Source organism: Heterodontus francisci, chromosome 1 (assembly GCF_036365525.1).
Source record: "Heterodontus francisci isolate sHetFra1 chromosome 1, sHetFra1.hap1, whole genome shotgun sequence".
NCBI lineage: Eukaryota > Metazoa > Chordata > Chondrichthyes > Heterodontiformes > Heterodontidae > Heterodontus > Heterodontus francisci.
Window position 1 is genome coordinate 168,828,449 of NC_090371.1, and position 26,197 is coordinate 168,854,645.

The 26,197-nt window shown below is 44.5% G+C and overlaps 1 protein-coding gene across 1 annotated transcript in view; it reads right to left on the bottom strand.

Moving 5' to 3' along the window:
- Nucleotides 1–553: 553 nt before the first annotated feature.
- Nucleotides 554–26,197, bottom strand: part of tmem150c (transmembrane protein 150C) — a 35,370-nt gene continuing 9,726 nt past the window's right edge. The window contains exons 4-9 of the mRNA XM_068013920.1: nucleotides 24,511–24,564; nucleotides 22,558–22,593; nucleotides 22,378–22,445; nucleotides 2,826–2,953; nucleotides 1,475–1,652; nucleotides 554–829 (exon numbers count right to left, since the gene is read on the bottom strand). Coding sequence (XP_067870021.1) covers nucleotides 618–829; nucleotides 1,475–1,652; nucleotides 2,826–2,953; nucleotides 22,378–22,445; nucleotides 22,558–22,593; nucleotides 24,511–24,564 — 676 coding nt within the window. The 3' untranslated portion in view covers nucleotides 554–617. The remainder of the gene's footprint in view (nucleotides 830–1,474; nucleotides 1,653–2,825; nucleotides 2,954–22,377; nucleotides 22,446–22,557; nucleotides 22,594–24,510; nucleotides 24,565–26,197) is intronic.

The window sequence follows — 26,197 nt, forward strand, 5'->3', positions numbered from 1 at the left end:
AGAGGGTTGAGTGTCTTTGGAACTCTCTTCCTCAAAAGGCAGTGGATGCAGAGTCTTTGAATATTTTTAAGGCAGAGGTAGATAGATTCTTGATTAGCAAGGGGGTGAAAGGTTATTGGGGGTAGGCGGGAATGTGGAGTTGAAGTTACAATCAGATCAGCCATGATCTTGTTGAATGGCAGAGCAGACTCGAGGGGCCGAGTGGCCTACTCCTGCTCCTAATTTGTATGTTCGTATGTAACAGTGTTAGGGAATGAATGGTATAGGAGTCCAAGACTGGACCATGGGCACTTGGAGCTCAGAATCACATGCCTGTCAACCCATTCACCCAAGGATTATCTGGTATGTACCTATCTCAGTTTTCTACATCGGATTAGCTTGTCTGTCCTCACGCTATCTGCTTTTAAATTTCAAGACCCATTCCAGCAATAATGTGTAAAGCCACGATTAGATTATCAGTAATAAGGTACCAAAGAAGTTTAAATGTTTAAAGATTTAATGTCACAGAAATATTGCACAAACAGAAGTTTTAAAACATTAAATTTAGGTTCAAAGTAAAAATTAGTATCCATTAATATTCTGGACTACTGGAATGACACTGTCATTAATACATTTCTCTAAAAGTGATCTGAATGGAACTCTTTGATGATGGTGGAGGCACTTTCTGAAAGATTTGCTGCATTTTGTTGACTGTCAATGCAATGGATCACAAATTTAGCATGTCGAAGTTCAATTGCAAATGTCCCAATGAAGAGGAGAAAACACGTGGCCATTGCCCATTGGGCTCTTGCTCCATGTATGAAGTAATGTTGAGCAACCATAAAAAAATCTATTTACAACTTAGTTAAGGAATATAGTAAATAATTTTGCTTTTGGCATAAATAATTATAGAAAAGCACAACAGTGACTGACCAATAGCATTATCATTGTGATTGACTTGTGAACATGTAACATCACAAAATGATGGACTGTCATGCATGTTAATCAGGTTCAAATCCAACCAAATACAAATTAAAAGTCTGCATTAATTTACAAATTATACAGGCAAAGTTAGAGATGTTTTGTATGGAAGCACAAAATACCTCTGAATTTGGAAGCGAGTGGAAGAAAAATTGAAAATCTTTAGATTTAAAACAAATTCTGGAAATACATAGCTAATTAGACAGCATATGGGGACAAAAAAAGGAAACTGTGTCCAACATTTGTACTCCTTTCTCAGGTGTTGCTAACAAACTCAGCATGCACTTGGGTCAATACTTGGGCCGCCCAGCTCTGTATGGCTATAGATGGCCACAACATGGAGATCATTTACCCACTGAGCATCTGTGGCATCTCTGACATCTGGCATCTAATCAAACTCAACCAGAAAAGCTTTATAAGTCAGGCTGCCATGGAACTTCCAATAATAAACAGTTTGATTGTTCTGATTCATTATTCCCATTTCTATTCAACATACCAATAGGCCAAAAGATACACAAGCTGAGGCACACAGTGACTGTTATTGAAAGCAAAACACGGACTACTCCAACTTTTCGCCCTTCGTTGTTTACATTTGTCTGGAAAGTCAGAGGAACCTGGATCCAGCAGGCCACAGTTCCAAAAGCAAAGGTGAAGACCAGGCCTGTATTATGCACCTTCTCATTGTTGGACAGCTGGGAGTATCAAAAATTGGGTTATTATTTAAACACGAAACACACTTCTATTGCTGCAAGTACAATGTCATTGTCAGTGCAGAGACTCAAAGTCTATGTTAAGGTTAAAAATTTTGTTTAATTAAAACTATTATAAACCTCCCCACTTTACAGTAAAATATGCTGCCAAATAGTTTGGGACTAATGTCGAAAGCATTCAGGTTTTTTTTTTTTAAATTCAAGATCCTTACTTTTAGTTGCCCAGTTGTAGATGTTTAAGCTACAAGGGCAAAGCTACTTCCTCTGCAGAACAGTGCTGAAAATAGTGCTTTTGGATTGACTGCAGTAAGAGTTCCCTGACATTGTTCATACCACCTACACACAAATCTTCTCATGGGCATTGTAGAAATCTTCAAAAACATACTGAGATCAAGAGGAGGTCAACACATAAATGTATCACAAATAAGGTAATGGAAGCAAAAACCAAGGAATCATTTAAGACTTATTTTGGATGTTGCAGTGAGGGAACTATCAGCTTATTTTAAAATGGAATGCTAAAATGAGAAGCATGACATTCCTCATCTGTTTTGATTATGTGATTCAAAGAAATGGAAATGAAAAAAAACTGTCTTTTTGAAGAGTTGAAAAAAATCGTGGATTTCATTGCACTGCTGAAAATTGTGGACAAATGTCTTCTGCTGATAGTTTGATAATGGAAAGACAACATGGTGGAATTTCCACTGGGTCTCCCTGATCAGCAGTGGTAACTTCAGTGAAAGATTGGTATAAATCTCAGAGGAATGGCCTTTCACACTGTTACACCAGGGTTTCTGCCACCCCTCCCCACTCACCTTTTGAAACGTATTTTTCCTCCCCTCCTTGGTCCTACTAACCTCCTTTCCCCCACATGTGACTTACTCTCTGACACTGAGGGCAGCATGTGCCCATCATGTTCTGTATCTGTACAAAATAATGGTCTCAAGTTGCCGAGGGTGTTCACACTACATTTCCTTGACGACATAGTAAATTTCTAGAACTTACTCGCCACATGGGGTAATCGCTAGGCCAAGATGTACCTTACATGCACGGTGACAAGTTGATGGTTTCAAAAGCGGTTATGTACTGTGAAGTACTTCACTATAACAGATGGTATGAAAGATGATGTATTAATTATCGAAGAATTTGAAGTTATACCTGAAAATTAGCCACTAAAGTCAGTCCAAAAGATGACAGGCAGTGTGCCATCAGCGCAAAAATATTCAGCCATGGTCTCCTTACTTTTGACTTAAGCTGTGAAAAACGGAGTATAGCAATAACAAACGCTGTTGGGTGGGGTAGGGTGGGGGGGGCGATGGCGTGAGGAGGAAGAGAGAAACAAACAGAAGTGTGATTAATCAGTTTCAGTGATAATGACCAATATCTGCTCACTTCTATGATATCTGCTATCAATGGGACAGCAATTTATCCTGAACCTATTAAACATTTTGAATAAAATAACATTGAAGAATTGTACACAAAAATAGGAGACTGTTCATTCATACAGTGCAATATATCTGCATAGTAACTAATTGTCACATCAAATTAATGCTATATGCATTTTTAAAGGAGCTGCATGCAACTGTGAATTAATTGCTATTGTGTACAAACATAACTTAAGGATATAGGAAATAGGAGTAGACCATTCAGCCCCTCAAGCCTGCTCTGCCATTCAATAAGATCATGGTGGTCTGCACTGAAAGCTGGTGAGTCTGATGAGAGGGAATTTTAAGGGTTAATTTCTATCTAAAGTCTAGTTTTTTTCCTTCAATTTAGCAATTTACTAAAAATTACTCCTCGAGAAGTTCAGTTTTATTCCAGCCTTAAAACAGGGGTATACAAGCTCTCTGCGGGCAGCTGCAGCTTGTTACTTAGGTAGTTGGCTTAAACTGGTTTTCAGAAGCTTGAATCAGTTGTTTTTCAGAAAGTATAAAAGCTGGGCTTCCTCAGTGTAGGGAGGGAGGGGCCAACCATTCTTTTTCTACCTTTTCTCAGCGCTCTTAAGTTGGTACGGGGAAGAAGCTGATTGGTGAGTAACTGGTACGCTATTCTAATTGTAATAAATAGTTTTTGAAGTTACAGTATGGCAGGTCAGCTCAGCCAAGTGAAATATGAGGGAAGTCATGGATGCACCATATGTCCTAGACAAACACATCTGCAGGAAATGTCACTGGCTGCAGAACTCGAGCGGTGGCTGGAGTCACTGTTGTGCATCCGTGAGGCTGAGGACTACGTGGATAGTACATTTAGGGAGGTGGTCACACTACAGGTTAGGAGCATGCAGGCAGAAAGGGAATGGATGACTGCCAGGCAGTCTAAGAGAACCAGGCAGGTAATGCAAGAGTCCCAAGTCTATCTTGCTTGCTAATCGGTTTTCCATTTTGGATATAGGTGAGGGCAATGCTCATCAGGGGAGTGCAGCCAGAGCGAAGTTCATGGCACCACAGGTGGCTCAGCTGCACAGGAGGGAAGGAAGAAGAGTTAAAGAGCAATAGTAATAGGGGATTAGAGAGTCGGGGATCAGACAGGTGTTTCTGCAGCAGTAAACGTGACACCAGGATGGTGTGTTGCCTCCCTGGTGCCAGGGTCAAGGATATCATGGAGCGGCTGCAGGACATCCTTCTGGGGGAGGCTGAACAGCCAGAGGTCGTGGTCCACATTGGTACCAATGACATAGGTAGGAAGAGGGATGAGGTCCTGAAAGCAGATTTTAGTGAGTGAAGAAGGAAATTAAAAAGCAGGACCTCAAGAATAGTAATCTCAGGATTACTCCCAGTGCCACATGCGAGTGAGCATAAGAATAGGAGGATTAATCAATTGAACTTGTGGCTGGAGAATTGATGTAGGAGGGAGGGCATCAGATTTCTGAGACATTGGAACTATTCCTGGGGCAAGTGGGACCTGTACAAGATGGATGGATTACACCTTAACAGGACCGGGACTAATATCCTCGCAGGGAGATTTGCAGGTGCTGTTGGGGAGGATTTAAACTAGCTTGTCAGAGGATGGGAACCTGAGGTGTTGCTCAAATTGGAAGGAAGTAAAGATGGTAACAGGAAGTAGAAAAGTAGCAAGTGAAATTAGAAGGCAAGCGAAACAAAGCTGAGCATCAACTAGACTTAGAATGCAGATTAATGTCAAAAAGACAAACTTAAGGGCACTCTACCTGAATGCACGCAGCATTCGCAACAGGTAGATGATTTAAAGGCACAAATAGAGGTAAATGGGTATGATCTAATTGCCATGACAGAAATATGGCGACAGGGTGACCAAGACTAGGAACTGAATATTCAAGGATATTCGACATTTAGGAAGGACAGGCAAAAAGGAAAAGGAGGTGGTGTTGCGCTGATAATAAAGGATGGAATCAGTATATTAGTAAGGAAGGATCTCAAATTGGAAGAACAAAATGTGGAATCTGTTTGGGTGGAACTAGGAAACAGCAAGGGGCTGGAAACATTGGTAACAGTTGTTTATAGGCCACCAAACAGTAGTGGTAGTGTGGGGCATGGAATTAATCAGGAGGTTAGAGAAGCATGGGTGATACAGTAATCATGGGTGATCTCAATCTGCATATAGACTGGGTAAACCTAATGAGCACTAATGCTGTGGAGGATGAGTTTCTAGAGTGCGTTAGAGATGGTTTTCTAGAGCTGTATGTTGAGAAACCGCCAGGCTATTTTAGATTTAGTATTATGTAATGAGAAAGGGCTAATTAATAATTATGTTGTAAAAGAACCTTTAGGGATGAGTGACCATAATATGATAGTATTTTACATTATGTTTTAAAGTGAGGTAGTTCAATCTGAAGCCAGGGTGTTGAACAAAGGAAACTATGAAGTATGAGGGCAAATTGGCTGAGGTGGGTTTGGGGAGGGAATCTGCAATTGGATCAAACTGCTCTACGCAAACATCAGTAGCGCAGTCTCAATCAATGGGTGGGAGTCGGAAAGTTTCCCGATCCAATCTGGAGTTAGACAGGGCTGTCCTCTCTCCCCCTGTCTTGTTTGTTTGCTGTATTGAACCCTTTGCTGAGTCTATTAGGAAGGAGGCGAGCATAAGAGGGGTGACAATCCCAGGCAATGGAGGCACTCAGGTTAAAACCTCCCTGTACATGGATGACGTCGCCGTCTTCTGCTCGGATCCGCTGTCCGTGCGCAGACTGATGAGCATCTGCAACCAGTTCGAACTGGCCTCGGGAGCCAAAGTTAACCACGGCAAGAGCGAGGCCATGTTCTTTGGGAACTGGGCTGACCAATCCTTTGTCCCCTTCACCGTCAGGTCAGACTACCTGAAGGTGCTGGGGATATGGTTCGGAAGGGCCGGGCATGCAACAAAACGTGGGAGGAGCAGGTAGCCAAGGTACAACAAAAGTTGAGCATGTGGGGGCAGCGATCTCTCTCCATTGTGGGTAAGAACCTGGTCATCAGATGCGAGGCACTCACGTTGCTGTACGTGGCGCAGGTGTGGCCCATACCCCACTCCTGCGCTGTGACGGTCACCTGAGCCATTTTCCGCTTCATCTGGGGATCCAAAATGGACCGGGTCCAGAGGGACACGATGTTCAAACCTCTGGATAAGGGCGGGAAAACTGTATCCAACGTCACCCTCATCCTGATGACCACCTTCGTGTGCGGCTGCATCAAGCTGTGTGCAGATCCCCAGTATGCAAACTCCAAGTGTCACTACGTGCTGAGGTTCTATCTGTCCCCGGTGTTGCAAAGGATGGGCCTGGTCACATTGCCACGGAACGCTCCATCCAGTTGGACCGTGCCATACCACCTATCCTTCGTGGAGCAGTTTCTGCGGGAAAACACCTTTGACCACCGATCCATCAGGCAGTGGTCTGCACGGAATGTTCTCAAGGCCCTACGAGAAAAGGAGACGGTGGATCCTGTCGGATGGTTCCCCGAGCAGACCGCCAAAGTCATCGGGCGGAATGCTTCATCACCAGAACTTTCAAACAAGCACCAAGATGTAGCTTGGCTGGTGGTGAGAAGAGCCCTCCCAGTCAGATCCTTCCTGCACGCCCAAAGTCTCGCCCCCTCCACACAATGCCCCCACGGTGGCTGTGGTGGGGAAGAGACGGTTGCCACCTCCTCCTGGAATGTGTCTTTGTAAAGCAGGTGTGGAAAGAGATGCAGTGGTTTTTGTCGAGGTTCATCCCAAGCAGCTCTGTAACACAGGAGTCTGTGCTCTACAGCGACACACACCGAGACAAACATCAACTGCTGCTGGAGGACTATCAATTCGGTGAAAGACGCCCTTTGGTCTGCCCAAAACCTGCTGGTCTTCCAGCGCAAAAGTTGTCCACGACCGAATGTTGCAGACTGGCACATTCCAAGGTCCAGGACTACGTGCTGAGGGACGCACTAAAGCTTGGGGCAGCCGCAGCAAAGGCTCAATGGGGAAAGACCACTGTGTAAGGTCCCCCCACCAAGCTGAACGGAGGGGCTGGACCCATGGGAAACCCCTCGAACTGTATCAGAAAAATTTTCATTTGCTGTAAAATGTAAAAATGTTAATGGTATGACAAATGAAATGGAAGGGGTGTGAGGCAACTCATGATTGTATAGAAGGAAACGGACCTCCTTTGCACTGTTTGAATTTTTGACTTGGTGCTGTTTGAAACTGTTTGGCAATGCATTTTTTTTTAATACAGATTTTTATGAATAAAGTATATTTTGGAAATAAAAAAAAAGTATGAGGGCAAATTGGCTGAGGTGGATTGGGAAAATACATTAAAAGGTATGACAGTACATAGGCAATGGATAGTCTTTAAAGAATGATTACATAGTTTACTGCAACTAAACATTCCTTCAAGGCACAAAAACACAAAAAGAAAAGTCAGTCAACTATAGCTAACGAAGGAAGTTCAGGATTGTATACGATTAAAAGAAAAGTCCTGTAAAGTTTCCAAAAATAGTAGTAAACCTGAGGGTTGGGAGGATTTTAGAATACAGCAAAGGAGGAGCAAGAAACTGATAAAGAAAGAGAACCTAGAATATGAATGTAAACTAGCAAAAGCATACAAACTGACTGTAAAAACTTCCATAATATGTAAAAAGGAAGTGTTTGGTTAAGACAAATGTAGGTCTATTACAGGCAGGGTAAGGAGAACTTATAATGGGGAATAGAGAAATGGCAGAGAAGCTAAATGATTACTTTGTGTCTGTCTTCACTGAGGAAGATACAAGAAATCTCCCAGAATTGGAGATCCAAAGGACTAGGGAGAATGAGGATTTGAAGGGGATTAGTATTAGAAAGACGGTTGTATTGGAGAAATTAATGGGGCTGAAGGTTGCTAAATTCCCAGGACCAGATAGTCTACATCCCAGAGTGTTGAAAGAGGTAGCTATGGAGATAGTGGATGCATTGGTGATCATCTTCCAAAATTCTATAGATTCTGAAAAAGTTCCTGCAGATTGGAAGGTCGCAAATGTCACCCCACTATTTAAGAAGGGAGGGAGAGAGAAAACAGGAAACTAGAGACCTGTTTGCCTTACATCAGTAATAGGGAAAATGCTAGAATCTATTCTAAAGGATGTGATAAATGAACACTTGGATAATAATGACCTGATTGGACATAGTCAACATGGATTTATGAATGGGAAATCATGTTTGACAAACCTGTTGGGAGTTTTTTGAGGATGTTACTAACAGAATTGATAAAGGGGAGTCAGTGGACATAGTATACATGGATTTTCATAAGGCTGTTGATTAAGTCCCCCACACGAGGTTGGTTAGCAAAATTAAAGCACATGGGATAGGAGGTAATATACTGGCATGGATTAGGGATTGGTTAATAGGCAGAAAACAGAATCGGAATAAAAGGGTCATCCTCACATCAGCAGGCTGTAACCAGCGGGATACCGCAAGGATCAGTACTTAGACCCCAGCTGTTCACGATATATATCAATGATTTAGATGTGGAGATCAGATGTAATATTTCCAAGTTCACGGATGACTCAAAACTAGGTGGGAATGTGTGTTGTGAGGAAGTTGCAAAGCGGCTACAAGGGAATTTGGACAGACTTAGTGAGTGGGCAAGAATGTGACAGATGGAATATAATGTGGAAAAATGTGAGGTTGTCCACTTTGGTAGGAGGAACAGATGTGCAGAGTATTTCTTAAATGGTAAGAGATTAGAAAGTGTAGATGTACAAACGGACCTGGGTGTCCTCGTCAATAAGTCACTAAAAGCTAACATGCAGGTGCAGCAAACAATTAAGAAGGCTAATGGTATGTTAGCCTTTATTGCATAAGGATTTGAGTACAGGAGTAGCAAACTACAAAATACTGAAAGGGATAGACAGGGTAGATGCAGCTAAGATGTTTACCTGGTTGGGGAGTCTAGAACCTGGGGGTCACAATTTCAAAATAAGGGGGGAAGCCACTTAGGACCAAGATGAGGAGAAATTTCTTTACTCAGAAGGTTGTGAATCTTTGGAATTCTCTACCCCAGAGGTCTGTGGAAGCTCAGTCATTGAGTATGTTTACAGCAGAGATTGACAGATTTCTAAAAACCAATGACATAAAGGGATATGGGGATTGCATGGAAAAAACGCATTGAAGTGGATGATCAGCCATGATCGTACTGAATGGTGGAGCATGCTCAATGGGCTGAATGGCCTACTCCTGTTCCTATGTCCCATGGCTGATCTGATTGTGGCCTTAACTCCACTTTCCTGCCTGCCTCCGATAACCCTCGACTCCCTTGTCAATCAAAAATCTGTCTACCTCAGCCTTGAATATATTCAAGAACTCAGCCTCCACTGCTCCCTGGGGTACAGAATTCCAAACACTAACAACCCTCAGAGAAGAAATTCCTCCTCATCTCTGTCTTAAATGGGAGACCCCTTAATTTGAAACTGCCCCCTATTTCTAGATTCCCCGAGGGGAAACATCCTCTCAGCATCTACTCTGTCAAACCAGAACCCCCCTGCCCCCCAAACTATATATGTTTCAAGGCTGCGTTTGCTGACAACACAACCACTAGGTGGCGCAGTACTGGCAGTCGTGCAAATACAGCCTCTTCCATTGTTTCAGGCAGCTGCCAGGATTAAAGATGGCACTGCTCAATTTATCACAAAAAAACAAATTCAACATGAAAATCTCCTCAATGGCTGCCATTGCCACCTCCCTCCCACCCCCAACAGTTGCCTGCTCCTTCCTGCCATTGCGCTGCTCTCTATCGGTCCCTCCTGTGCCTGTCTTTTCACCACTGGCTCCTTCCTGCCTTCCCTTAAGCACTCGCTCCAGCCTCGCTGCTCCCCCCCCACCACCCCACTCTCCGGCCACTCGCTTCCCCCCACCCCCCCCAAGCCACTAGCTCCAGGCCGCGCTGCTTCCCTCCTCTCCGCCACTCGCTCCCACATTGCCCCGTCACCCCTTGTAGCCCACCTTGCTCCATTGGGCGGCGTGCGGAGAACGATTGAACGTGGGAGCAAATGGCCAAGAGGAGAGAATCGGCCTGGCTTGGAGCTGAGGGCTGGGGGGAGGAATTGAAGAGCAGGGTATGATTGGCCGAGGGAAAGCCGGGGTAGCAGTAGCGATCTGGAGCGAGCAGCTGGCGGGGGGGAGAAAGCGTCGAGGCCTGGAGCGAGTGGCCGAGGGGGGAGTGCGTCGAGTGGGGTGGGAGCGAGTAGCTGAGATGGGGGGAAGCGGGCAGGAGGAGCGGGTGGCTGAGGGAAGGCAGTGGCATGGCGGGGATTGAGCGGGGTGAAGCGGCAATTGAAGCAGGGGTGATGGAAGGGAGCGAGGTACTCTTCGGTTGAATGGAGACGGTGAGGACATCATTGCGTGATGACATCATCCACATGCATGCACGCATTCATACTGGCAAAGGCTCGCACACATTGATGATGTCTGCGATCGTTCTGCACATGCTCTGTGTTGTCATGAGTCACTTTTATGTTTCAATAAGATCACCTCTCAATCTTCTAAACTCCAATGAGTATAGGCCCAACCTGCTCAACCTTTCCTCATATGACAAACCCCTCATCCCAGGAATCAGCCTAGTTAAACTTCCATGAACTGTTTCCATTACAAGTACATCACTCCTTAAATAAAGTGACCAAAACAAATGAACAGGTTACAAGCAGTGATAGAAATTCCTGAGCTAATTAAAGCATTAAGTGACCAGTCCTCCATCCCCTGAAACAGCACAGAGCTTACACTACAGCTAGAATAGATTTAAAGGTTGGATTTTTTTTAATTGTGCCAAGAAGAAAATGCAGATGCTAGAAATCGGAAACAAAAACAAAAATGCTGGAAACACAGCAAATCAATTAACACCTGTGAGAGAACAGAGGAGACTATTTCAGGTTTGACATAGGATCCACATCTTAAATATTAACTCTGTTATCTCCACAGAAACTGCCAGACTTGCTCAATGTTTCCAACACTTCCTATTTTTCCCAATTATGCAACTTCCAGCCCAAACTTTAATCCCATTCATTTTAATGGAAAGGAAAACCACAGGCTGGGCAGCACAGAAACAGAAAACACTGGCTCAAAGTCCTTTTCTTCAGAACCAACTGCATAGTCACAGTCTGTATATCTTCTGCTTTATTTTCAAGGGGTTCTGGATTATACATACGTAGAAAATTCATGACACAGGAGGAGGCCATTTGGCCCATCGTGCTTGTGCCAGCCAAGAGCTATCCAATCTAATCCCACTTTTCAACACAGTCTGTAGCCCTTTAGGTTACTGCACCTCAAGTGCATATCCAAGTACTTTTTAAAATGTGATGAGGATTTCTGCCTCTACCACCCTTTCAGGCAATGAGTTCCAGGACACTCCCCACCCCCCCTCTGGGTGAAAAGATTTCTCAACTCCCCTCTAATCCTTCTGCCAATGACTTTATATTTATGCCCCCTGGTTATTGATCTCTTAAGGGAAAATTTTACACCCCCCTGCCTTCAGCCCGCTTTGTTTGTGGGGGGGGGGGTGGGGGGCAGTGGTAGGGGGGTTGGTTGTCAGCGTAAAGCTCCAGCCCTAAGCTGTCTTCCAGTCCCCTGGCACCATGCCTGTAGCCAGAGAGGATTGGAAAATGATGGTCAGAACCTCTGCTATTTCCTCCCTTGCTTCTCTTAGCAGCCTGGGATACGTTTCATCCCAGCCTGGTGATTTATCCACTTTGAAAGATGCTAAACCCCTTAATATTTACTCCCACGCTATGTTTATACCATCCAATATTTCACACTCCTCCTCAGCTACAACGTCTGCCTCATATCCCTCTTTTGTGAAGACAGACGCAAAGTACTCATTGAGAACCATACCCACATCTTCTGCCTCCACACACATTTTGCCTTTTTGGTCTCTAAACAGCCCTACTCTCAGTTATGTTCTTGATCTTTATTTATTTATAAACATCCTTGGGTTTTCCTTGATTTTACTTGCCAAGATTTTTTCATGCCCTCTCTTCACTTTCCTAATTTTCTTTTTTAAATTTCACCCCTGTACTTTCTATACTTCTGTAGGCTTTCTGCAGTACTGAGCTCTCGTTATCTGACATAAGCTCGTCTTTTTTTGCCTTGTCCTACGCTCTACGTTTTTTGATATTTGGGGTGGTCTAGATTTGGGAGTTTCACCCTTTGGTCTATCTTTATCCTTTTCCATAATTACTCTAAATCTAAACAAATTATGATTACCACCACGACTATGATTCTACTGTGTGTAGTTCTGGTCACCATATCGTAAAAAATGGATAAAGAGGTACTTGAGAGGGTGTAGAGATTTACAAGGATGATACCAGAAATGTGAGGGTATACACATCAGGAAAGGATTGACAGGCTGGATCTCTTTTCCCTTGGAAAAATGGCTGAGGGGTGACCTAATAGAAGTCCTGAAAATTATGAAAGGTTTTGATAGAATGGATAGAGAGAGAATGGTTTCTCTTGTGGGGAAGAGCATAACTAGAGACCATCACCAAGAAATCCAGAAGAAACTTCTTTATTCAAACAGTGGTGAGAATGTGGAACTCGCCATCACAGGGAGTGGTTGAAGCCAACAGTATAGACACATTTTAGGGGAGGCTAGACAAGCATGTGATGGACAAGGGAACAGAGGGTTACGATGATAGATTTACAAGAGGAAAGACGGGAGGAGGCTCGAATGGAGCATAAACACTAGCATGGACTGGTCGGGCCGAATGGCCAGTTTCTGTGCCGTACATCCTATGTAATCCCATCTAAAATACTCTCCCACTGATACCCCTTCCCCCTGCCCAGCTTCATTCCCTAAAACTAAGTCCAGAAACGCCCCTTCTCTTGTTGGGCTTGCTATGTACTGGCTAAAAATGTTCCCTTGAATGCATTTGAAGAATCCTGTGCACTCTATCTTTTAACACTGAATTTATCCCAGTTAATATTAAGGTAGTTGAAAATCCTTACTATTACTACCTTCTTGTTGCTGCACTTTCCAGCAATTTGCTTAAGTATTTGCTCTTCTATCACCCTCTGTTTGGGTGGTCTATAGTATACTCCCAGCAGTATGATTGCCCCTTTTTGTTCCTCAGTTCAACCCATATGGTCTCATTTGATGTTCCTTCTAGCATTACCATCCTTCCTCACAGCTATAATGTTTCTTTTAACCAATATTGCACCCCCCGCCCCACTTTCTATCTTCTCTATTCAATCTAAAACCCCTGCAGCCAAGAATGTTGAGCCTTTCCTGCCCTTCTTTAAGCTACGTTTCAGTAATAGACTCTTGGAAGTATATCATAGCTATCAGTGCCCTCAGCACATCTGCCTTATTCACTAGAATCCTTGCATTGAATTATATACCACTAATCACTGAACAACTCCTCTTTTTATTTTCTACCTTTGTTTCTCTATCTTTCATAATCGCTTACTAATTTGCTGCCTTTCATTTTCAGCTTTGCTTGTCTCCCTCTGAATCTACATTCAGGTTCCCATTCTCCTGCCTCCCGAACAGCCACTATAATTAATTCTAGATCCAAAGGACGCAAAATCTGGTACTGTAGTGCCTGTGGCTTTACAGCTAAAAGTGCCATTTTGGTATCAAAAGGTATCCATGCTGCACATGCACACTGCCAGTGTGGCCTGCACCAGATGCCATTTTGGTGGTGACAGTCGAACGGGTGTTAGAAGCATGCTCCAGAAGTAAGCAGAGTAGTCAAATCATGTTATGTCAGTGTGTAATGCTAATTTGATGCCAGCGCTGACATTTTCAACCTCGCCGCTCCAGCTCTCAAACACGCACAGCTGAACATGCGTTCAGCAGCAGGAAGGACCTCCCTCAACCCCCCAACCTGTGCTTTTTAAAGGGATCAACTGCTTTCAGGTTAGTTGCTGATTGATTTCTACAGGCTCTCTACAAATGCTATGAGTTTCCTACTGCTGTTTAACGTTGGCAAAGGCGAGAGACAGTGGTGCTGCATGGGGAGAAGGCTTGGTCCTGATAAGATCACTTTCTCCCAGTCATGGGTGCCGTAGTTACCATTGCTCTTGGCCTGCAGCATGATAGGGAAATTAAGCAGAGGCAGCATAGGAGAGGATAAGCTGCACACAGGGGGAGCAGGTGAGGGAAAAGGGCTCTCAGAAGGCAGCCCTTATCCACTTACTGTGTTCTGGGAGCATTTTTCTTACCTCAACCTAAGCCAAGCACTGTGTGTGCATCAGCTCCATTTTATGAAGGAGGTGCTCACAGAAATCAGCCACCTCTTGCAGGCAGAGCTACAACCTCAGAGTAGGGCAGGAAAGACTTCCAGCACCTACCCCAGCCAGAATGCACCTCCCCTTTAAGAGCTATTAGGCAGCATTTTAGAATGTTATTGTTGATTGTCTCACTCACAAGAAGTGCAGCGATAAAAATACAGAACCAAACTGAAGTTATAAAAAATTGACAATATGCTGCAAAATGGCCACTGAAGGTTGGGCTGACTGGGCCTGTATATTCAAACTGTCTCACTGTCTGTTAAGGACAAAAGGAAACATTTCAAGCTAAGAGATGTCAATGACGCCCATCCTGAAACCATCAAAAGGCATTCCTGAATTGAATGGATTCTTCTGAGACAAAGAAGGTGTGGTCTACTGTTGGTCACTACAGCAACTACAGCCAAGAGCTGTGAGGAATCCAACAAAAACCAAAGAGGCCCTGCTGTGAATTCAACTTCAGCTTGCTGCAGTAGAGAACTGAAACTGACCACTGCCTCCAGCCTAAAGTCTTAACCACCAGGAAACTATAAACACCCAGGTCTGCAACATTAAAAGAGAAATTGACCTCAGAAGGTTCAACAGGTTTACCGTGAATCCCGAACACCTACCTCACTTAAAACCTTTTCCTGTCTATCTATCTATTCTTGTCAAATAAACAGACAAAGGGATTAAAACCCTAGTAACAAAAACACTTACAATGGTCAGTTGGGAAGTGAACAGTGGGAACCCCTTACCACCTGGCCGTGACTTTTTTTTTGTAATAAAAAAAATGCTTGATGTATGTTAACAACCTTGTGCAGTTTTATTAATACAGTCGAAAATGGGTTTATCACAAAAAAAATAGTATTCTTACGTGTGAGTAACCTGATTTCAAATAATTGAAACTGACTATTAAAAAAAAAAGCTGTCTAGAACCATTTACTAGTTTCATTGATGTAGAGTAGCTACTTTTGTATCTATTAAAATTACTTTTTTGGCACTAGGATATTAAGAACCTCCTTGAAGGCCTTCAAATAGGCACAATTAGCAGAAACTTGCATCATGATGAATTCAATCTGGGTACATGGCCAGCTTTAGCATGATGGTTTTTTAAATCAGTGCTGAAGAACTGGAAATACAATTTGTGCTGGACATAATTTGCACTTGAAATTCCTCAAACATTTGAGCTAGTTTGGCCAATTTTGGCTGGAAAAGCCAGCGCAAACTAGTGGAAACTCTACCCCTATATATACATATTTCAGCTCGTACATGCACAGGAAATCCACTAAATAACTCACTGCTGATATATAAATAGTCCTCATCTATTTTGTAGCTGCTGCCACTATTTTTTTTAATTTCCAAAATATACTTTATTCATAAAAAAAACTATAAAAAAAATACATGACAAAACAGTTCCAAAAAGCACAAAGTCAAACAATAAAAACAGTGCAAAATAGATCAGTTTCCTTCAATACAGGAGTGAGTTACCTCACAACCCTTTCATTTCATTTTACATGCTATGTACATTTTACAGCAAAACAAATATTTTCTGGATACAGTTGAGGGGTTTCCCATGGATCCAGCGCCTCAGTTCACATTGGTGGGGGGACCTTACACAGTGGTCTTTCCCCATTGAGCCTTTGCTGCAGCTGCCCCAAGCTTTAGTGCGTCCCTCAACACATAGTCCTGGACCTTGGAATGTGCCAGTCTGCAACATTCGGTCGTGGACAATTCTTTGCGCTGGAAGATCAATTTTCGGGCAGACCAAAGGGCGTCTTTCACCAAAGTGATAGTCCTCCAGCAGCAGTCGATGTTTATCTGTGTGCGTCCCTGGGAACAGCCCGTAGAGCACAGACTCCTGTGTTAGAGCTGCTTGGGATGAACCTCGACAGAAAACACTGCATCTCTTTCCACAACTGCTTTGCAAAGACACATTCCAGAAAGAGGTAGCCAACCGTCTCTTCCCCACCACAGCCACCTTGAGGGCATTGTGCAGAGGGCGTGAGACTCCGGGCATGCAGGAAGGATCTGACGGAGTGCTTTTCTCACCACCAGCCAAGCTATATCTTGGTGCTTGTTTGAAAGTTCTGGTGATGAAGCATTCTGCCAAATGACTTTGGCGGTCTGCTCAAGGAACCATCCGACCAGATCTACCATCTCCTTTTCCCGTAGGGCCTTGAGGACATTCCGTGCAGACCACCACCTGATGGATCGGTGGTGAAAGGTGTTTTTCAATAGAAACTTTTCCACGAAGGATAGATGGTACAGCATAGTCCAACTGGATGGCGCGTTCCGCGGCAATGTGACCAGACCCATCCTTCGCAACACTGGGGACAGATAGAACCTCAGCATGTAGTGACACTTGGAGTTTGCGTACTGGGGGGTCTATGCACAGCTTGATGCATTCGCACACGAAGGTGGTCATCAGGATGAGGGCGGCGTTGGGTACATTTTTCCCGTCCTTATCAAGGGGTTTGAACATAGTGTCCCTCCGGACCCGGCCCATTTGGATCTCCATCTGAAGCGGAAAATGGCTCGGGTGACCCCCACGGCGCAGGAGTGGGGTATGGGCCAGACCTGCGCCACGTACAGCAACGTGAGTGCCTTGCACCTGATGACCAGGTTCTTACCCACAATGGAGAGAGATCGCTGCTCCCACATGCTCAGCTTGTGCTGTACCCTGGCTACTTGCTCCTTCCAGGTTTTGGTGCACGTCCCGGCCCTTCCAAACCATATCCCCAACACCTTCAGGTAGTCTGACCTGACGGTGAAGGGAATAAAGGATCGGTCAGCCCAGTTCCCAAAGAACATGGCCTCGCTCTTGCCGTGGTTAACTTTGGCTCCCGAGGCCAGTTCAAACTTGTCACAGATGCTCATCAGTCTGCGAACAGACAGTGGGTCCGAGCAGAAGACGGCGACGTCATCCATGTACAGGGAGGTTTTAACCCGAGTGCCTCCACTGCCTGGGATTGTCACCCCTCTTATGCCCGCCTCCTTCCTAATAGACTCAGCAAAGGGTTCAATACAGCAAACAAACAAGACAGGGGGAGAGAGGACAGCCCTGTCTGACTCCAGATTTGATCGGGAAGCTTTGATTCCCACCCATTGATTGAGACTGCGTTACTGATGTTTGTGTAGGGCAGTTTGATCCAATTGCAGATTCCCTCCCCAAACCCCATTTTGGAGAGTACACCATCATGTAGGTGTGTGATATTCTGTCAAAAGCCTTCTCTTGGTCCAGGCTGATGAGGCAGGTGTCCACCCTCCTGTCCCGTACATAGGCGATCGTATCCCTGAGTAATGCGAGACTATCAGAGATCTTCCTGCCAGGTACAGTACAGGTCTGGTCAGGATGAATCACCAACTCCACCGCAGACTTGACTTGAATGGCTATAGCTTTGGACAGAATCTTGTAGTCAATATTAAGCAGTGAGATGGGCTGCCAATTTCTGATTTCCGCCCTCTCCCCCTTCCGCTTGTAGATGAGGGTGATGATGCCTTTCCTCATGGATTCTGACATGCTGCCGGACAGGAGCATACTCTCGTATACTTCCAACAGGTCCGGGCTGACCCAGTCCCACAGGGCCGAAAACAACTCAACCGGTAAGCCGTCACTTCCAGGAGTTTTACTTGTCTCGAAGGACTCGGCGGCCTTTCTCAGCTCGTCCAGGGTTAACGGCTTGTCCAGTCTCTCCCTCATGCTGTCATCTAAGACTTCTGTGATAGATGACAGGAAGGACTGAGAGGCTCTGCTGTCCATGAGCTTCGCGTCATACAGTCCAGCATAAAAGGATTTGCTGATCCTTAGTATGTCGGACTGCGAAGATGTTACTGAGCCATCCTCTTCCTTCAGGCTTCTGATCACAGAGCTCTGTGTATCTTTTGGAAGAAGTAATGCAAGCAAGTCTCATCCTGCTCAATGGAGTGGACTCTGGACCAGAAGATGATCTTAGAGGCCTCCGTGGCAAAGAGCGAGGCCTGTTGGCTCTTCACCTCATGGAGATCCTCCTTGACCTCGATCCCCATTGACTGCATCCGGAGCAGATTTTGCATACTTTTCTGGAGTTGGGACATTTCCCTCTGTCTCTCTCTTGCCCTCTGAACACCTTTGAAGATAAAGAACCGTTTTACGTTCTCCTTGATCGCCTCCCACCGGTTCTCCAACCTTTGTAATCCCTTTTGAGTTCCTCAATGTTCTCAGTGGTTAGCAGTGTAGCATTGAGCTTCCATGTTCCCCTGCGAACCTGGTCATCCTGTAAGTGACAGTCGGCCAGTAAGAGGCAGTGGTCGGAGAAGAACACCGGCTTGACGTTGGTGGATCTTACTGTGACAGCACGGGATACAAGCAGGAAATCAATCCTGGAACGGGCAGACCCGTCCGATCTTGACCAGGTGTATCTACGCTGCGCTCCGTCTGCAGGTTTGCTGAAGACGTCATGCAGCTTGGCATCTTTTACTGTTTCCATTAGGAATCTGAACATAGCGTCCAGTTTTCTGTAGTCACTGCGCCAGATCGTCCAGCTGCATCGGTGATGCAGTTGAAGTCACTGCCTAGGATGACCGGCCTGGACGTCGCCAGCAGCAGTGGGAGCTGCTGGAAATCGGTCAGCCATTCGCTGCATTGAACCAGGGAGTACACGTTGATCAACCGGAGCGGAGCATTGTTGTACATTACATCTGCTACAAGGAGGCGACTGCCCACCACCTCCTTTACCTCAAAGATGGTGAAATTACCTCCCCGCAGCAGAATATGTATGTTCCTGCATACCCATGGTGTACACAAGCTGTTTCATGTTCGTTGGGTTCAGAAACTCCTCGTGGTTTCTCTTGCAAGGTTTGTTCCGCTGAGGTGACGTCAGGGGGGTCTTGAAGACAGCAAGGATTGGGCTGTCCTCTGCTGTTGTTTCCTCCTCGAAAACAACACTGCTCCCGGCTTCCCGGAGCTGCAGCGCACCAGATGTGTCGTTGCCCTCAGTGTTCCAGAGCTGGGATGCACTGGCGTGTCGCTGGGTTCGGCACCTTGAGTTTGGGGCGTGCTGGGTCCATCACAACTTTCAGTGTCCAGGGGCTGGGGGGGCTTCATCTTCCAGTTCCCTTGAGTTCTGTCGCTTCTTTTGTAGATGCCGTCGTTCCGACAGTGAAGAGGAGTTATTGTTGTCTGTGTCAGACGGTAACCTCCTCTTGCCACTGGTTTGGATGGTGACCTGTTCCGCTTTAGACAGATTTCACCTTGTGGTTTTCTTTTGTACCACTTGCCACTGACCTGTTTCACCATCAACTGCCTCCTCCTCCATTGACTCTGGCTGTGGAGGAGGGGTTTCCGGGCACAGGGAAGGCTTTTGTCACTGGTTTCAGCTGCCTCCCCTTTCTTCTCCTCAGGTGGGCTTTCCTTGCAGCGGGGAGGGTTGTTTGTCTCCTTCTCAGCACCCGACGCATTTGTTGTTCTTTCTCCTGGCCTTCCCTTGGACCTTGCCGCCTGAGCATAGCTGAGGCAACGTTTAGTTTAGTTTAGGGATACAGCACTGAAACAGGCCCTTCGGCCCACCGAGTCTGTGCCGACCATCAACCACCCATTTATACTAATCCTACACTAATTCCATATTCCTACCATATCCCCACCTGTCCCTATATTTCCCTACCACCTACCTGTACTAGGGGCAATTTATAATGGCCAATTAACCTATCAACCTGCAAGTCTTTTGGCATGTGGGAGGAAACCGGAGCACCCAGAGGAAACCCACGCAGACACAGGGAGAACTTGCAAACTCCACACAGGCAGTACCCAGAATTGAACCCGGGTCGCTGGAGCTGTGAGGCTGCGGTGCTAACCACTGCGCCACTGTGCCGCCCCGTTTGGGGAAGGTTTTGTAGAGGTGGCCTGCCCCACCGCACAGGTTGCAACACTTACTTTGTTTACAGTCCTTGGTCTGATGGCCTTCCTTCTTGCAGTTCTTACAGACAACTGAACTGCAGTTAGCTGCCATGTGACCAGATTTGACTTAGGTGCGACAAGCTCTGGGCTGCCCCGCATAGACTAAGAAGCCTTGATTTCCCCCGATAGCGAAGCTGGAGGGAGAGTAGATGTTGTCATCGACCTTCAAGGTCACCTTAACCTGCCGCTTACTGGCCCAAATCCCAAACGGGTCCCTGACATCAGTGCTGCTGCCGACCACTTCGACGTACCTGGCTAGGAAGGTGAGTACATCCACGACAGGAACATGGGGGTTATAGAGGTGAATTGTCACCACCCGGTCACGTTGTGACGGCAGCGTAAAGAGCGGCTTCACTGTGAGGATGGATAGTGGCGCCTGGTTTCCCTTCTCTGAAGGCCTTCAGGAACTTGATGCAACCCACCACATTCTTTAACGTCATGTCAAAACATGGCCATCACTTTCCAGTCCTCACAGGTTTGGTGCTGGAGGATTGGAGAACTGCTAATGTTGTACCTCTGTTTAAAAAGGGAGTGAAGGATAGACCAAATAATTACAGGCCAGTCAATCTAACCTCAGTAGTGGGTAAATTATTGGAATCTATTCTGAGAGACAAGATAAACTGTCACTTAGAAAGGCACAGGTTAGTCAAGGATAGTCAGGATGGATTTGTTAAGGGAAGATCTTGTTTGACCAACTTGTTCGAATTTTTTGAAGAAGTAACAAGTAAGATAGATGAGGGTAGTACAGTTGATGTGGTCTACATGGATTTCAGCAAGGCTTTCGACAAGGTCTCACATGGCAGACTGGTTAAAAAAATAAAATCCCATGGGATCCAGGGAAATGCAGCAAGGTGGATACAACATTGGCTCATTGGCAAGAAACAAAGGGTAATTGTTGACGGGTGTTTTAGCAACTGGACGGCTGTTTCCTGTGGCGTTCCGCAGGGCTCAGTAAAGGGTCCCCTGATTTTTGTGGTACATATTAATGATTTGGACATAAATGTAGGGTGCATGATCAAGAAGTTTGCAGACAACACAAAGATTGGCCGTGTGGTAGATAGCGAGGAGGATAGCTGTAGGCTGCAAAGATATCGTTGGTCTAGTCAGATGGGTAGAAAAGTGGCAAATGGAGTTCAATTTTGAGAAGTGTGAGGTGATGCATTTGGGGAGGTCAAACAAGGCAAGGGAATACACGATTAATGGGAAAATACTGAGAAGTGTGGAGGAAGTAAGGGACCTTCAAGTGAATGTCCACAGATCCCTGAAGGTAGCAGGTGAGGTCGCTAAGGTGGTTAAGGCGGCATATGGAATGCTTTCCTTTATTAGTTGAGGTATAGAATATAAGGGCAGGGAGGTTATGCTGGAACTGTATAATTCATTGTTTAGGCCACAACTTGAGTAGTGTGCGCAGTTCTGGTCACCTCATTAAGAAAGGATGTAATTACACTAGAGCAATTGCACAAAGGAGATTTACGAGGATGTTGCCAGGACTGGAAAAATGCAGCTATGAGGAAAGATTGGATAGGCTGGGGTTGTCCTCCTTGGAATAGAGAAGGCCGAGGGGAGATCTGATTGAAATGTACCAAATTTTGAGGGGCCTGGATAGAGTGGAGTTGAAGGGTCTATTCACCATAGCAGGAAGATCACTGACGAGGGGGCATAGATTTAGTGATTGGTGGAAAAATTAGAGGGGAGATGAGGAAAATCTCTCTCACCCAGAAGGTGGAGGAGGTCTGGAACTCATTGCCTGAAAAGGGAAGTTGAGGCAGAAACCCTCAGCTCATTTAAAAGGAGTCTGGATATGCACCTCAAATGCCATAATCTGCAGGGCTACGGACCAAATGCCAGAAGGTGGGATTAGAATAGGTGGATCATTTTTCGGCTGGCACAGACACGATGGGCCAAGTGGCTTCTTTCCGTGCCTTAAACATTCTATGATTTCTATGATTCTAAATTTAACCAAAGCCAGCTTTCAGTCACTCTTTCTTTCCTTCTAAAGAAAATGGTAAACACTTCAAACAGGCAAAAATTATGAAAATAAAAAGAAACGTAGAATACTTTTTGTAATGCATCTCCCATCTGTATGGATAAGATCGAATACTGATTCCTTCCTACCTAGAGATGCTAACATATTCAGTACTTGGCTGAAAACACAGCTTTCTGGTGGGTGGTCACCTATAACACTTTAAAAGAAAAAGGTTATTGAATTTGCATCCCATCAATTCAGTGTAAATAAATGTGCACTGGATAAAGGGAGAGGTCGGGGTGCATTGGATAGAGGAAAATCTACTGTACCTTATAAAAGGATGGCGTAAATCACAGTGCTCTTGCCTAGATTCAACACAAATCAGGTCAAAAAAGATGATTTTTTAAAATTATGCACTGTTTTTTTAAAATTAAATTTATATTTCCCTTAATTTTCTACCATTGGTGCCACAACTGCTCATGTGGATCTGAGGTGAGCAACATTTCACAGCAAGTAATCCCATTCCTGAGCTTGTAACCTCCAGAGTGAGTCAGATGCTGAAATGCTGCAGCTCTTATATCAGCGCTTTTTAAAATGACTGTGGAAGCTTTCACACATGTAACATTCTCTTCTTAGGGCATACATTTGATATTCTGTTATACCTTCTGAATGCTTAAGGAAATAAGGGTATGTGAAATCAGATTTAATAATCAGTGATTAAAATGGAGTAATTCCAGTTCTCAGGCATGAATCTGACAAATTTAAACAGGTAAAACTTTGTTTCTTTTACAAGAGTGCCGAGAAACAAAATGTGTATGTGCAACCTGTGGGTGTCAGGGCATAAGTCAACATGGCAGCTGCCAGTTGCAACAAAGTTTGGTACCATTCCCCTTTCAAAACATAGTAATTTACTTGTGGCCTGAAAAGAAAGCCATTTAGTTGATCTAGATGTGTAAGTCAATGTACTGACTACAAGGAAGTTGTTTAACCAAAGAGCAATATAGTTGAGCCAGATCTGGTCCTAATCAAACAGCCACTAACACATGCTTTCCAAGTTGCAATTTTCTTCACCCACCCATCATGTGTCTACATTTTCTGTTCCCTATTCATTTTCTTGGCATTGCCTATCTGCAAAAGCAACATATTTAGTATATAACCTTGTGGCAAACAGCACAACAATTCATTCCTTATGCTGCCCTGTGCACCTAACCAAGTCTGATTTGTATGCAAAATTATATCACAACCTTCTAAACAAAAACAAAAAAAAATACTTTCCAGCAATTGTCATGAGACGCTAATCAGGAGCGGGAACCCTGGCTGATTTTGTCTCCCATAGTCTCGTGTTACTTGCCTGTAATTTCTGCCGGGGTTCTCTCCGTCTCCCACATGGATGATCAACAGAACTCGGAAATTATGTAGATGTTTCTCCAGGCTTTCTGCCGAGATTATAGCACCAGTTCAAGAGAGCCCCACAGAATTATCCTTCAATGAGCTAAATTAGACACCCCATCCCAACAGAACTACCATCGCTACTTTGGCTGAGACTGACAGTCTAGATCAAACTGGAGACCTTCCAGTCAGTCCAGACCTTCCTGGACTACATGGCACAGTATCACACCATGTGACATATATAACTACTGAGCTGCAAGATGCTGAAAATGGCTTTGACTCTATTTTATGAACAGGCCAACCGATGGAGTAACAATGAATAAAAAACACCTGGTAGAAGTGCAAGCCTTTCACGCAATACATCTAAACAAATATCAGTGTTCACTGTACATCCAACATAATCCTTACTGGGGTTCTAACTCAAATACGACCCAGTTTTCCCACAGTTTTGAAGTTTTTGACAGTGAACATGTAGTATTGAGCACTTAAGAGGTATAAAAAAATTACTGCGCATTTCATCAGTGGCTGCTAACGGAAAAGGCATATGCTGGGAGTGGAGCAGGCTTTCTGTACCTTTGCTACCTGCACACTAACAAACAAGTTCAAGAGTTCATCTCTTTCAAATGAATTCTCTACAATAGGGTACCATGAAGCTAGTACTCACCATCAACAATTTCAAAACTGAGAAATGCAGATTAGAATGCAATAAACAGGGGATCCATACCTTTAAAATGACATGGAATATTTCCATCCCTCTCAGATGTTTATACCTTTCTACAGTTGGTTCCAATAGTGCAATTTGTCTTATTTATGCAAGGTACAAGTATAATTTCAAGTCCATGTTTAGGCATAAGTATCTTTAAACTTTTATGAGATCAAAAGAAGTTACTCACAAGTCCGCTACATCAAGGCTACAAATCTTTTTGCCCTTAACTGCAATTATGTACCTGTTTAAAATAAAACAATTATTTTGCAAACATCCAAAAAATAACCCAAATATAACATTTCAAAACACGATAATAGCTACCCGATAGATTACTTACTGTTTCGGGAATTGGATGATGCAAGGAGCAAAAATTAGCCTTTTGACTTTGGGACGTGGGTTTAAAGCCAGCCCAGATTGATGGGATGAAAGTCTCCTCTCCGCCAACTACAAGGGTTCTTCATGAACTAAGTTTGAACAGTCTCAGCTCAACTCACGTTGGGCCCTCAGCATAAAATTGTCCCTGATTAAGCACTAAGAAGCAATTTCATTTAGAGGTCAAAGGATGGCTGGCTATGGCAAAAAGAAAATGTGATACAGTGCAATTGAGGTGCTCTTTTGAAGCTTGTGCAGAATTTAGAAGGCTTTATTCCAATGGCGTGACTGTGATCCAGGACTCCCAGTGGGGAGCATCACTGTCAGGGAGCAGATCATGCAGCCCATGACTTTCCATCCAGAGGCAAGTTCCCTATAAACATTACTTTCCACAAGCTGTGCAAGATAATAGTCATCCCATATGTCTAAGAGTACTGCCTCCCCTGGGAGTGCTTGATGCCGACACTGGGCATTTGAAAAGGAAGGTGTTCCCCAGTAACAACTTTTATCTTGGTTAACACAAAAATCATTAAAAAGCTGTGTTTAAAATAAAATACACAAAAGCTACAAATATCCACTTTAAAACAAAAACAACCTTCAGTACCTTCTTCATTCTTTGAATAGAAGTCACTCAATCTCCATGTACAAAATCTGTAGACAATGATCGAAAAAAGAGGTGGGGTGGGGTACAATCCTTACACTACTTATGTGTGTGATATGACCAAGCCTACTTGTTCTCGATTTGCACCTCATTTCTTTGTCTGTGGCAACAGCAAAATTGGATGTATTGACCAATGAGGCAAATATACACACAGATATGGTAAAAGCACCAAGTTGTCAAAGTCAGACAGTGAGGTGTAGAAGGGAACCCTCTGTAGGCGTTTAGTACTTCCATGCCTACCTCTCCTCAGCCAAATAATTTTATTAATGCAGAAGTATCCTGGAGGGTGAGGACAACATGAGGTTCTTTTTCTCCAAATCTCCTTCACGTCCTCTGCCTTCAGCTTCAAAATGGAGTGCAAAATGCCCATGGATTTCTTCACTTCTTAGATTGAGACTGTCCTACAGTTGCCTTTGCCATCACACTCCCTTCCCCACTCCTGATCAGCTCCTTCAATCCTTTTCCCACTCAAATCCTGACTACAATAACCTTTCCTGGCCCTTTCTTTTGCCAACACAGTAAATGGCTCTCTTCCCCCCAGGAACGGTCCCTCTCCCTTTCAAACCTGTTGTCATCACCTCCCTGTTCAAGAAGTCCCCCTTCTACTCTTTTGTAATATCATTCTCTCTATACAGTGACTAAACTTCAAAAAGTACTTCATTGGCTGTAAAATGCTTTGGGATGCAGTGGGGTTGTGAAAGACACTAACAAACGCAAATCTTTCCTCATTATTCTTCCTTGTTCTTCTCAACCGCTCCATAACAGTTCATCTCATTGGCAATGTCGTCCTCATTCATTGCCTCGCCTGTTATCCAGCTGGGTGGCACTGCCATAGTGTGTG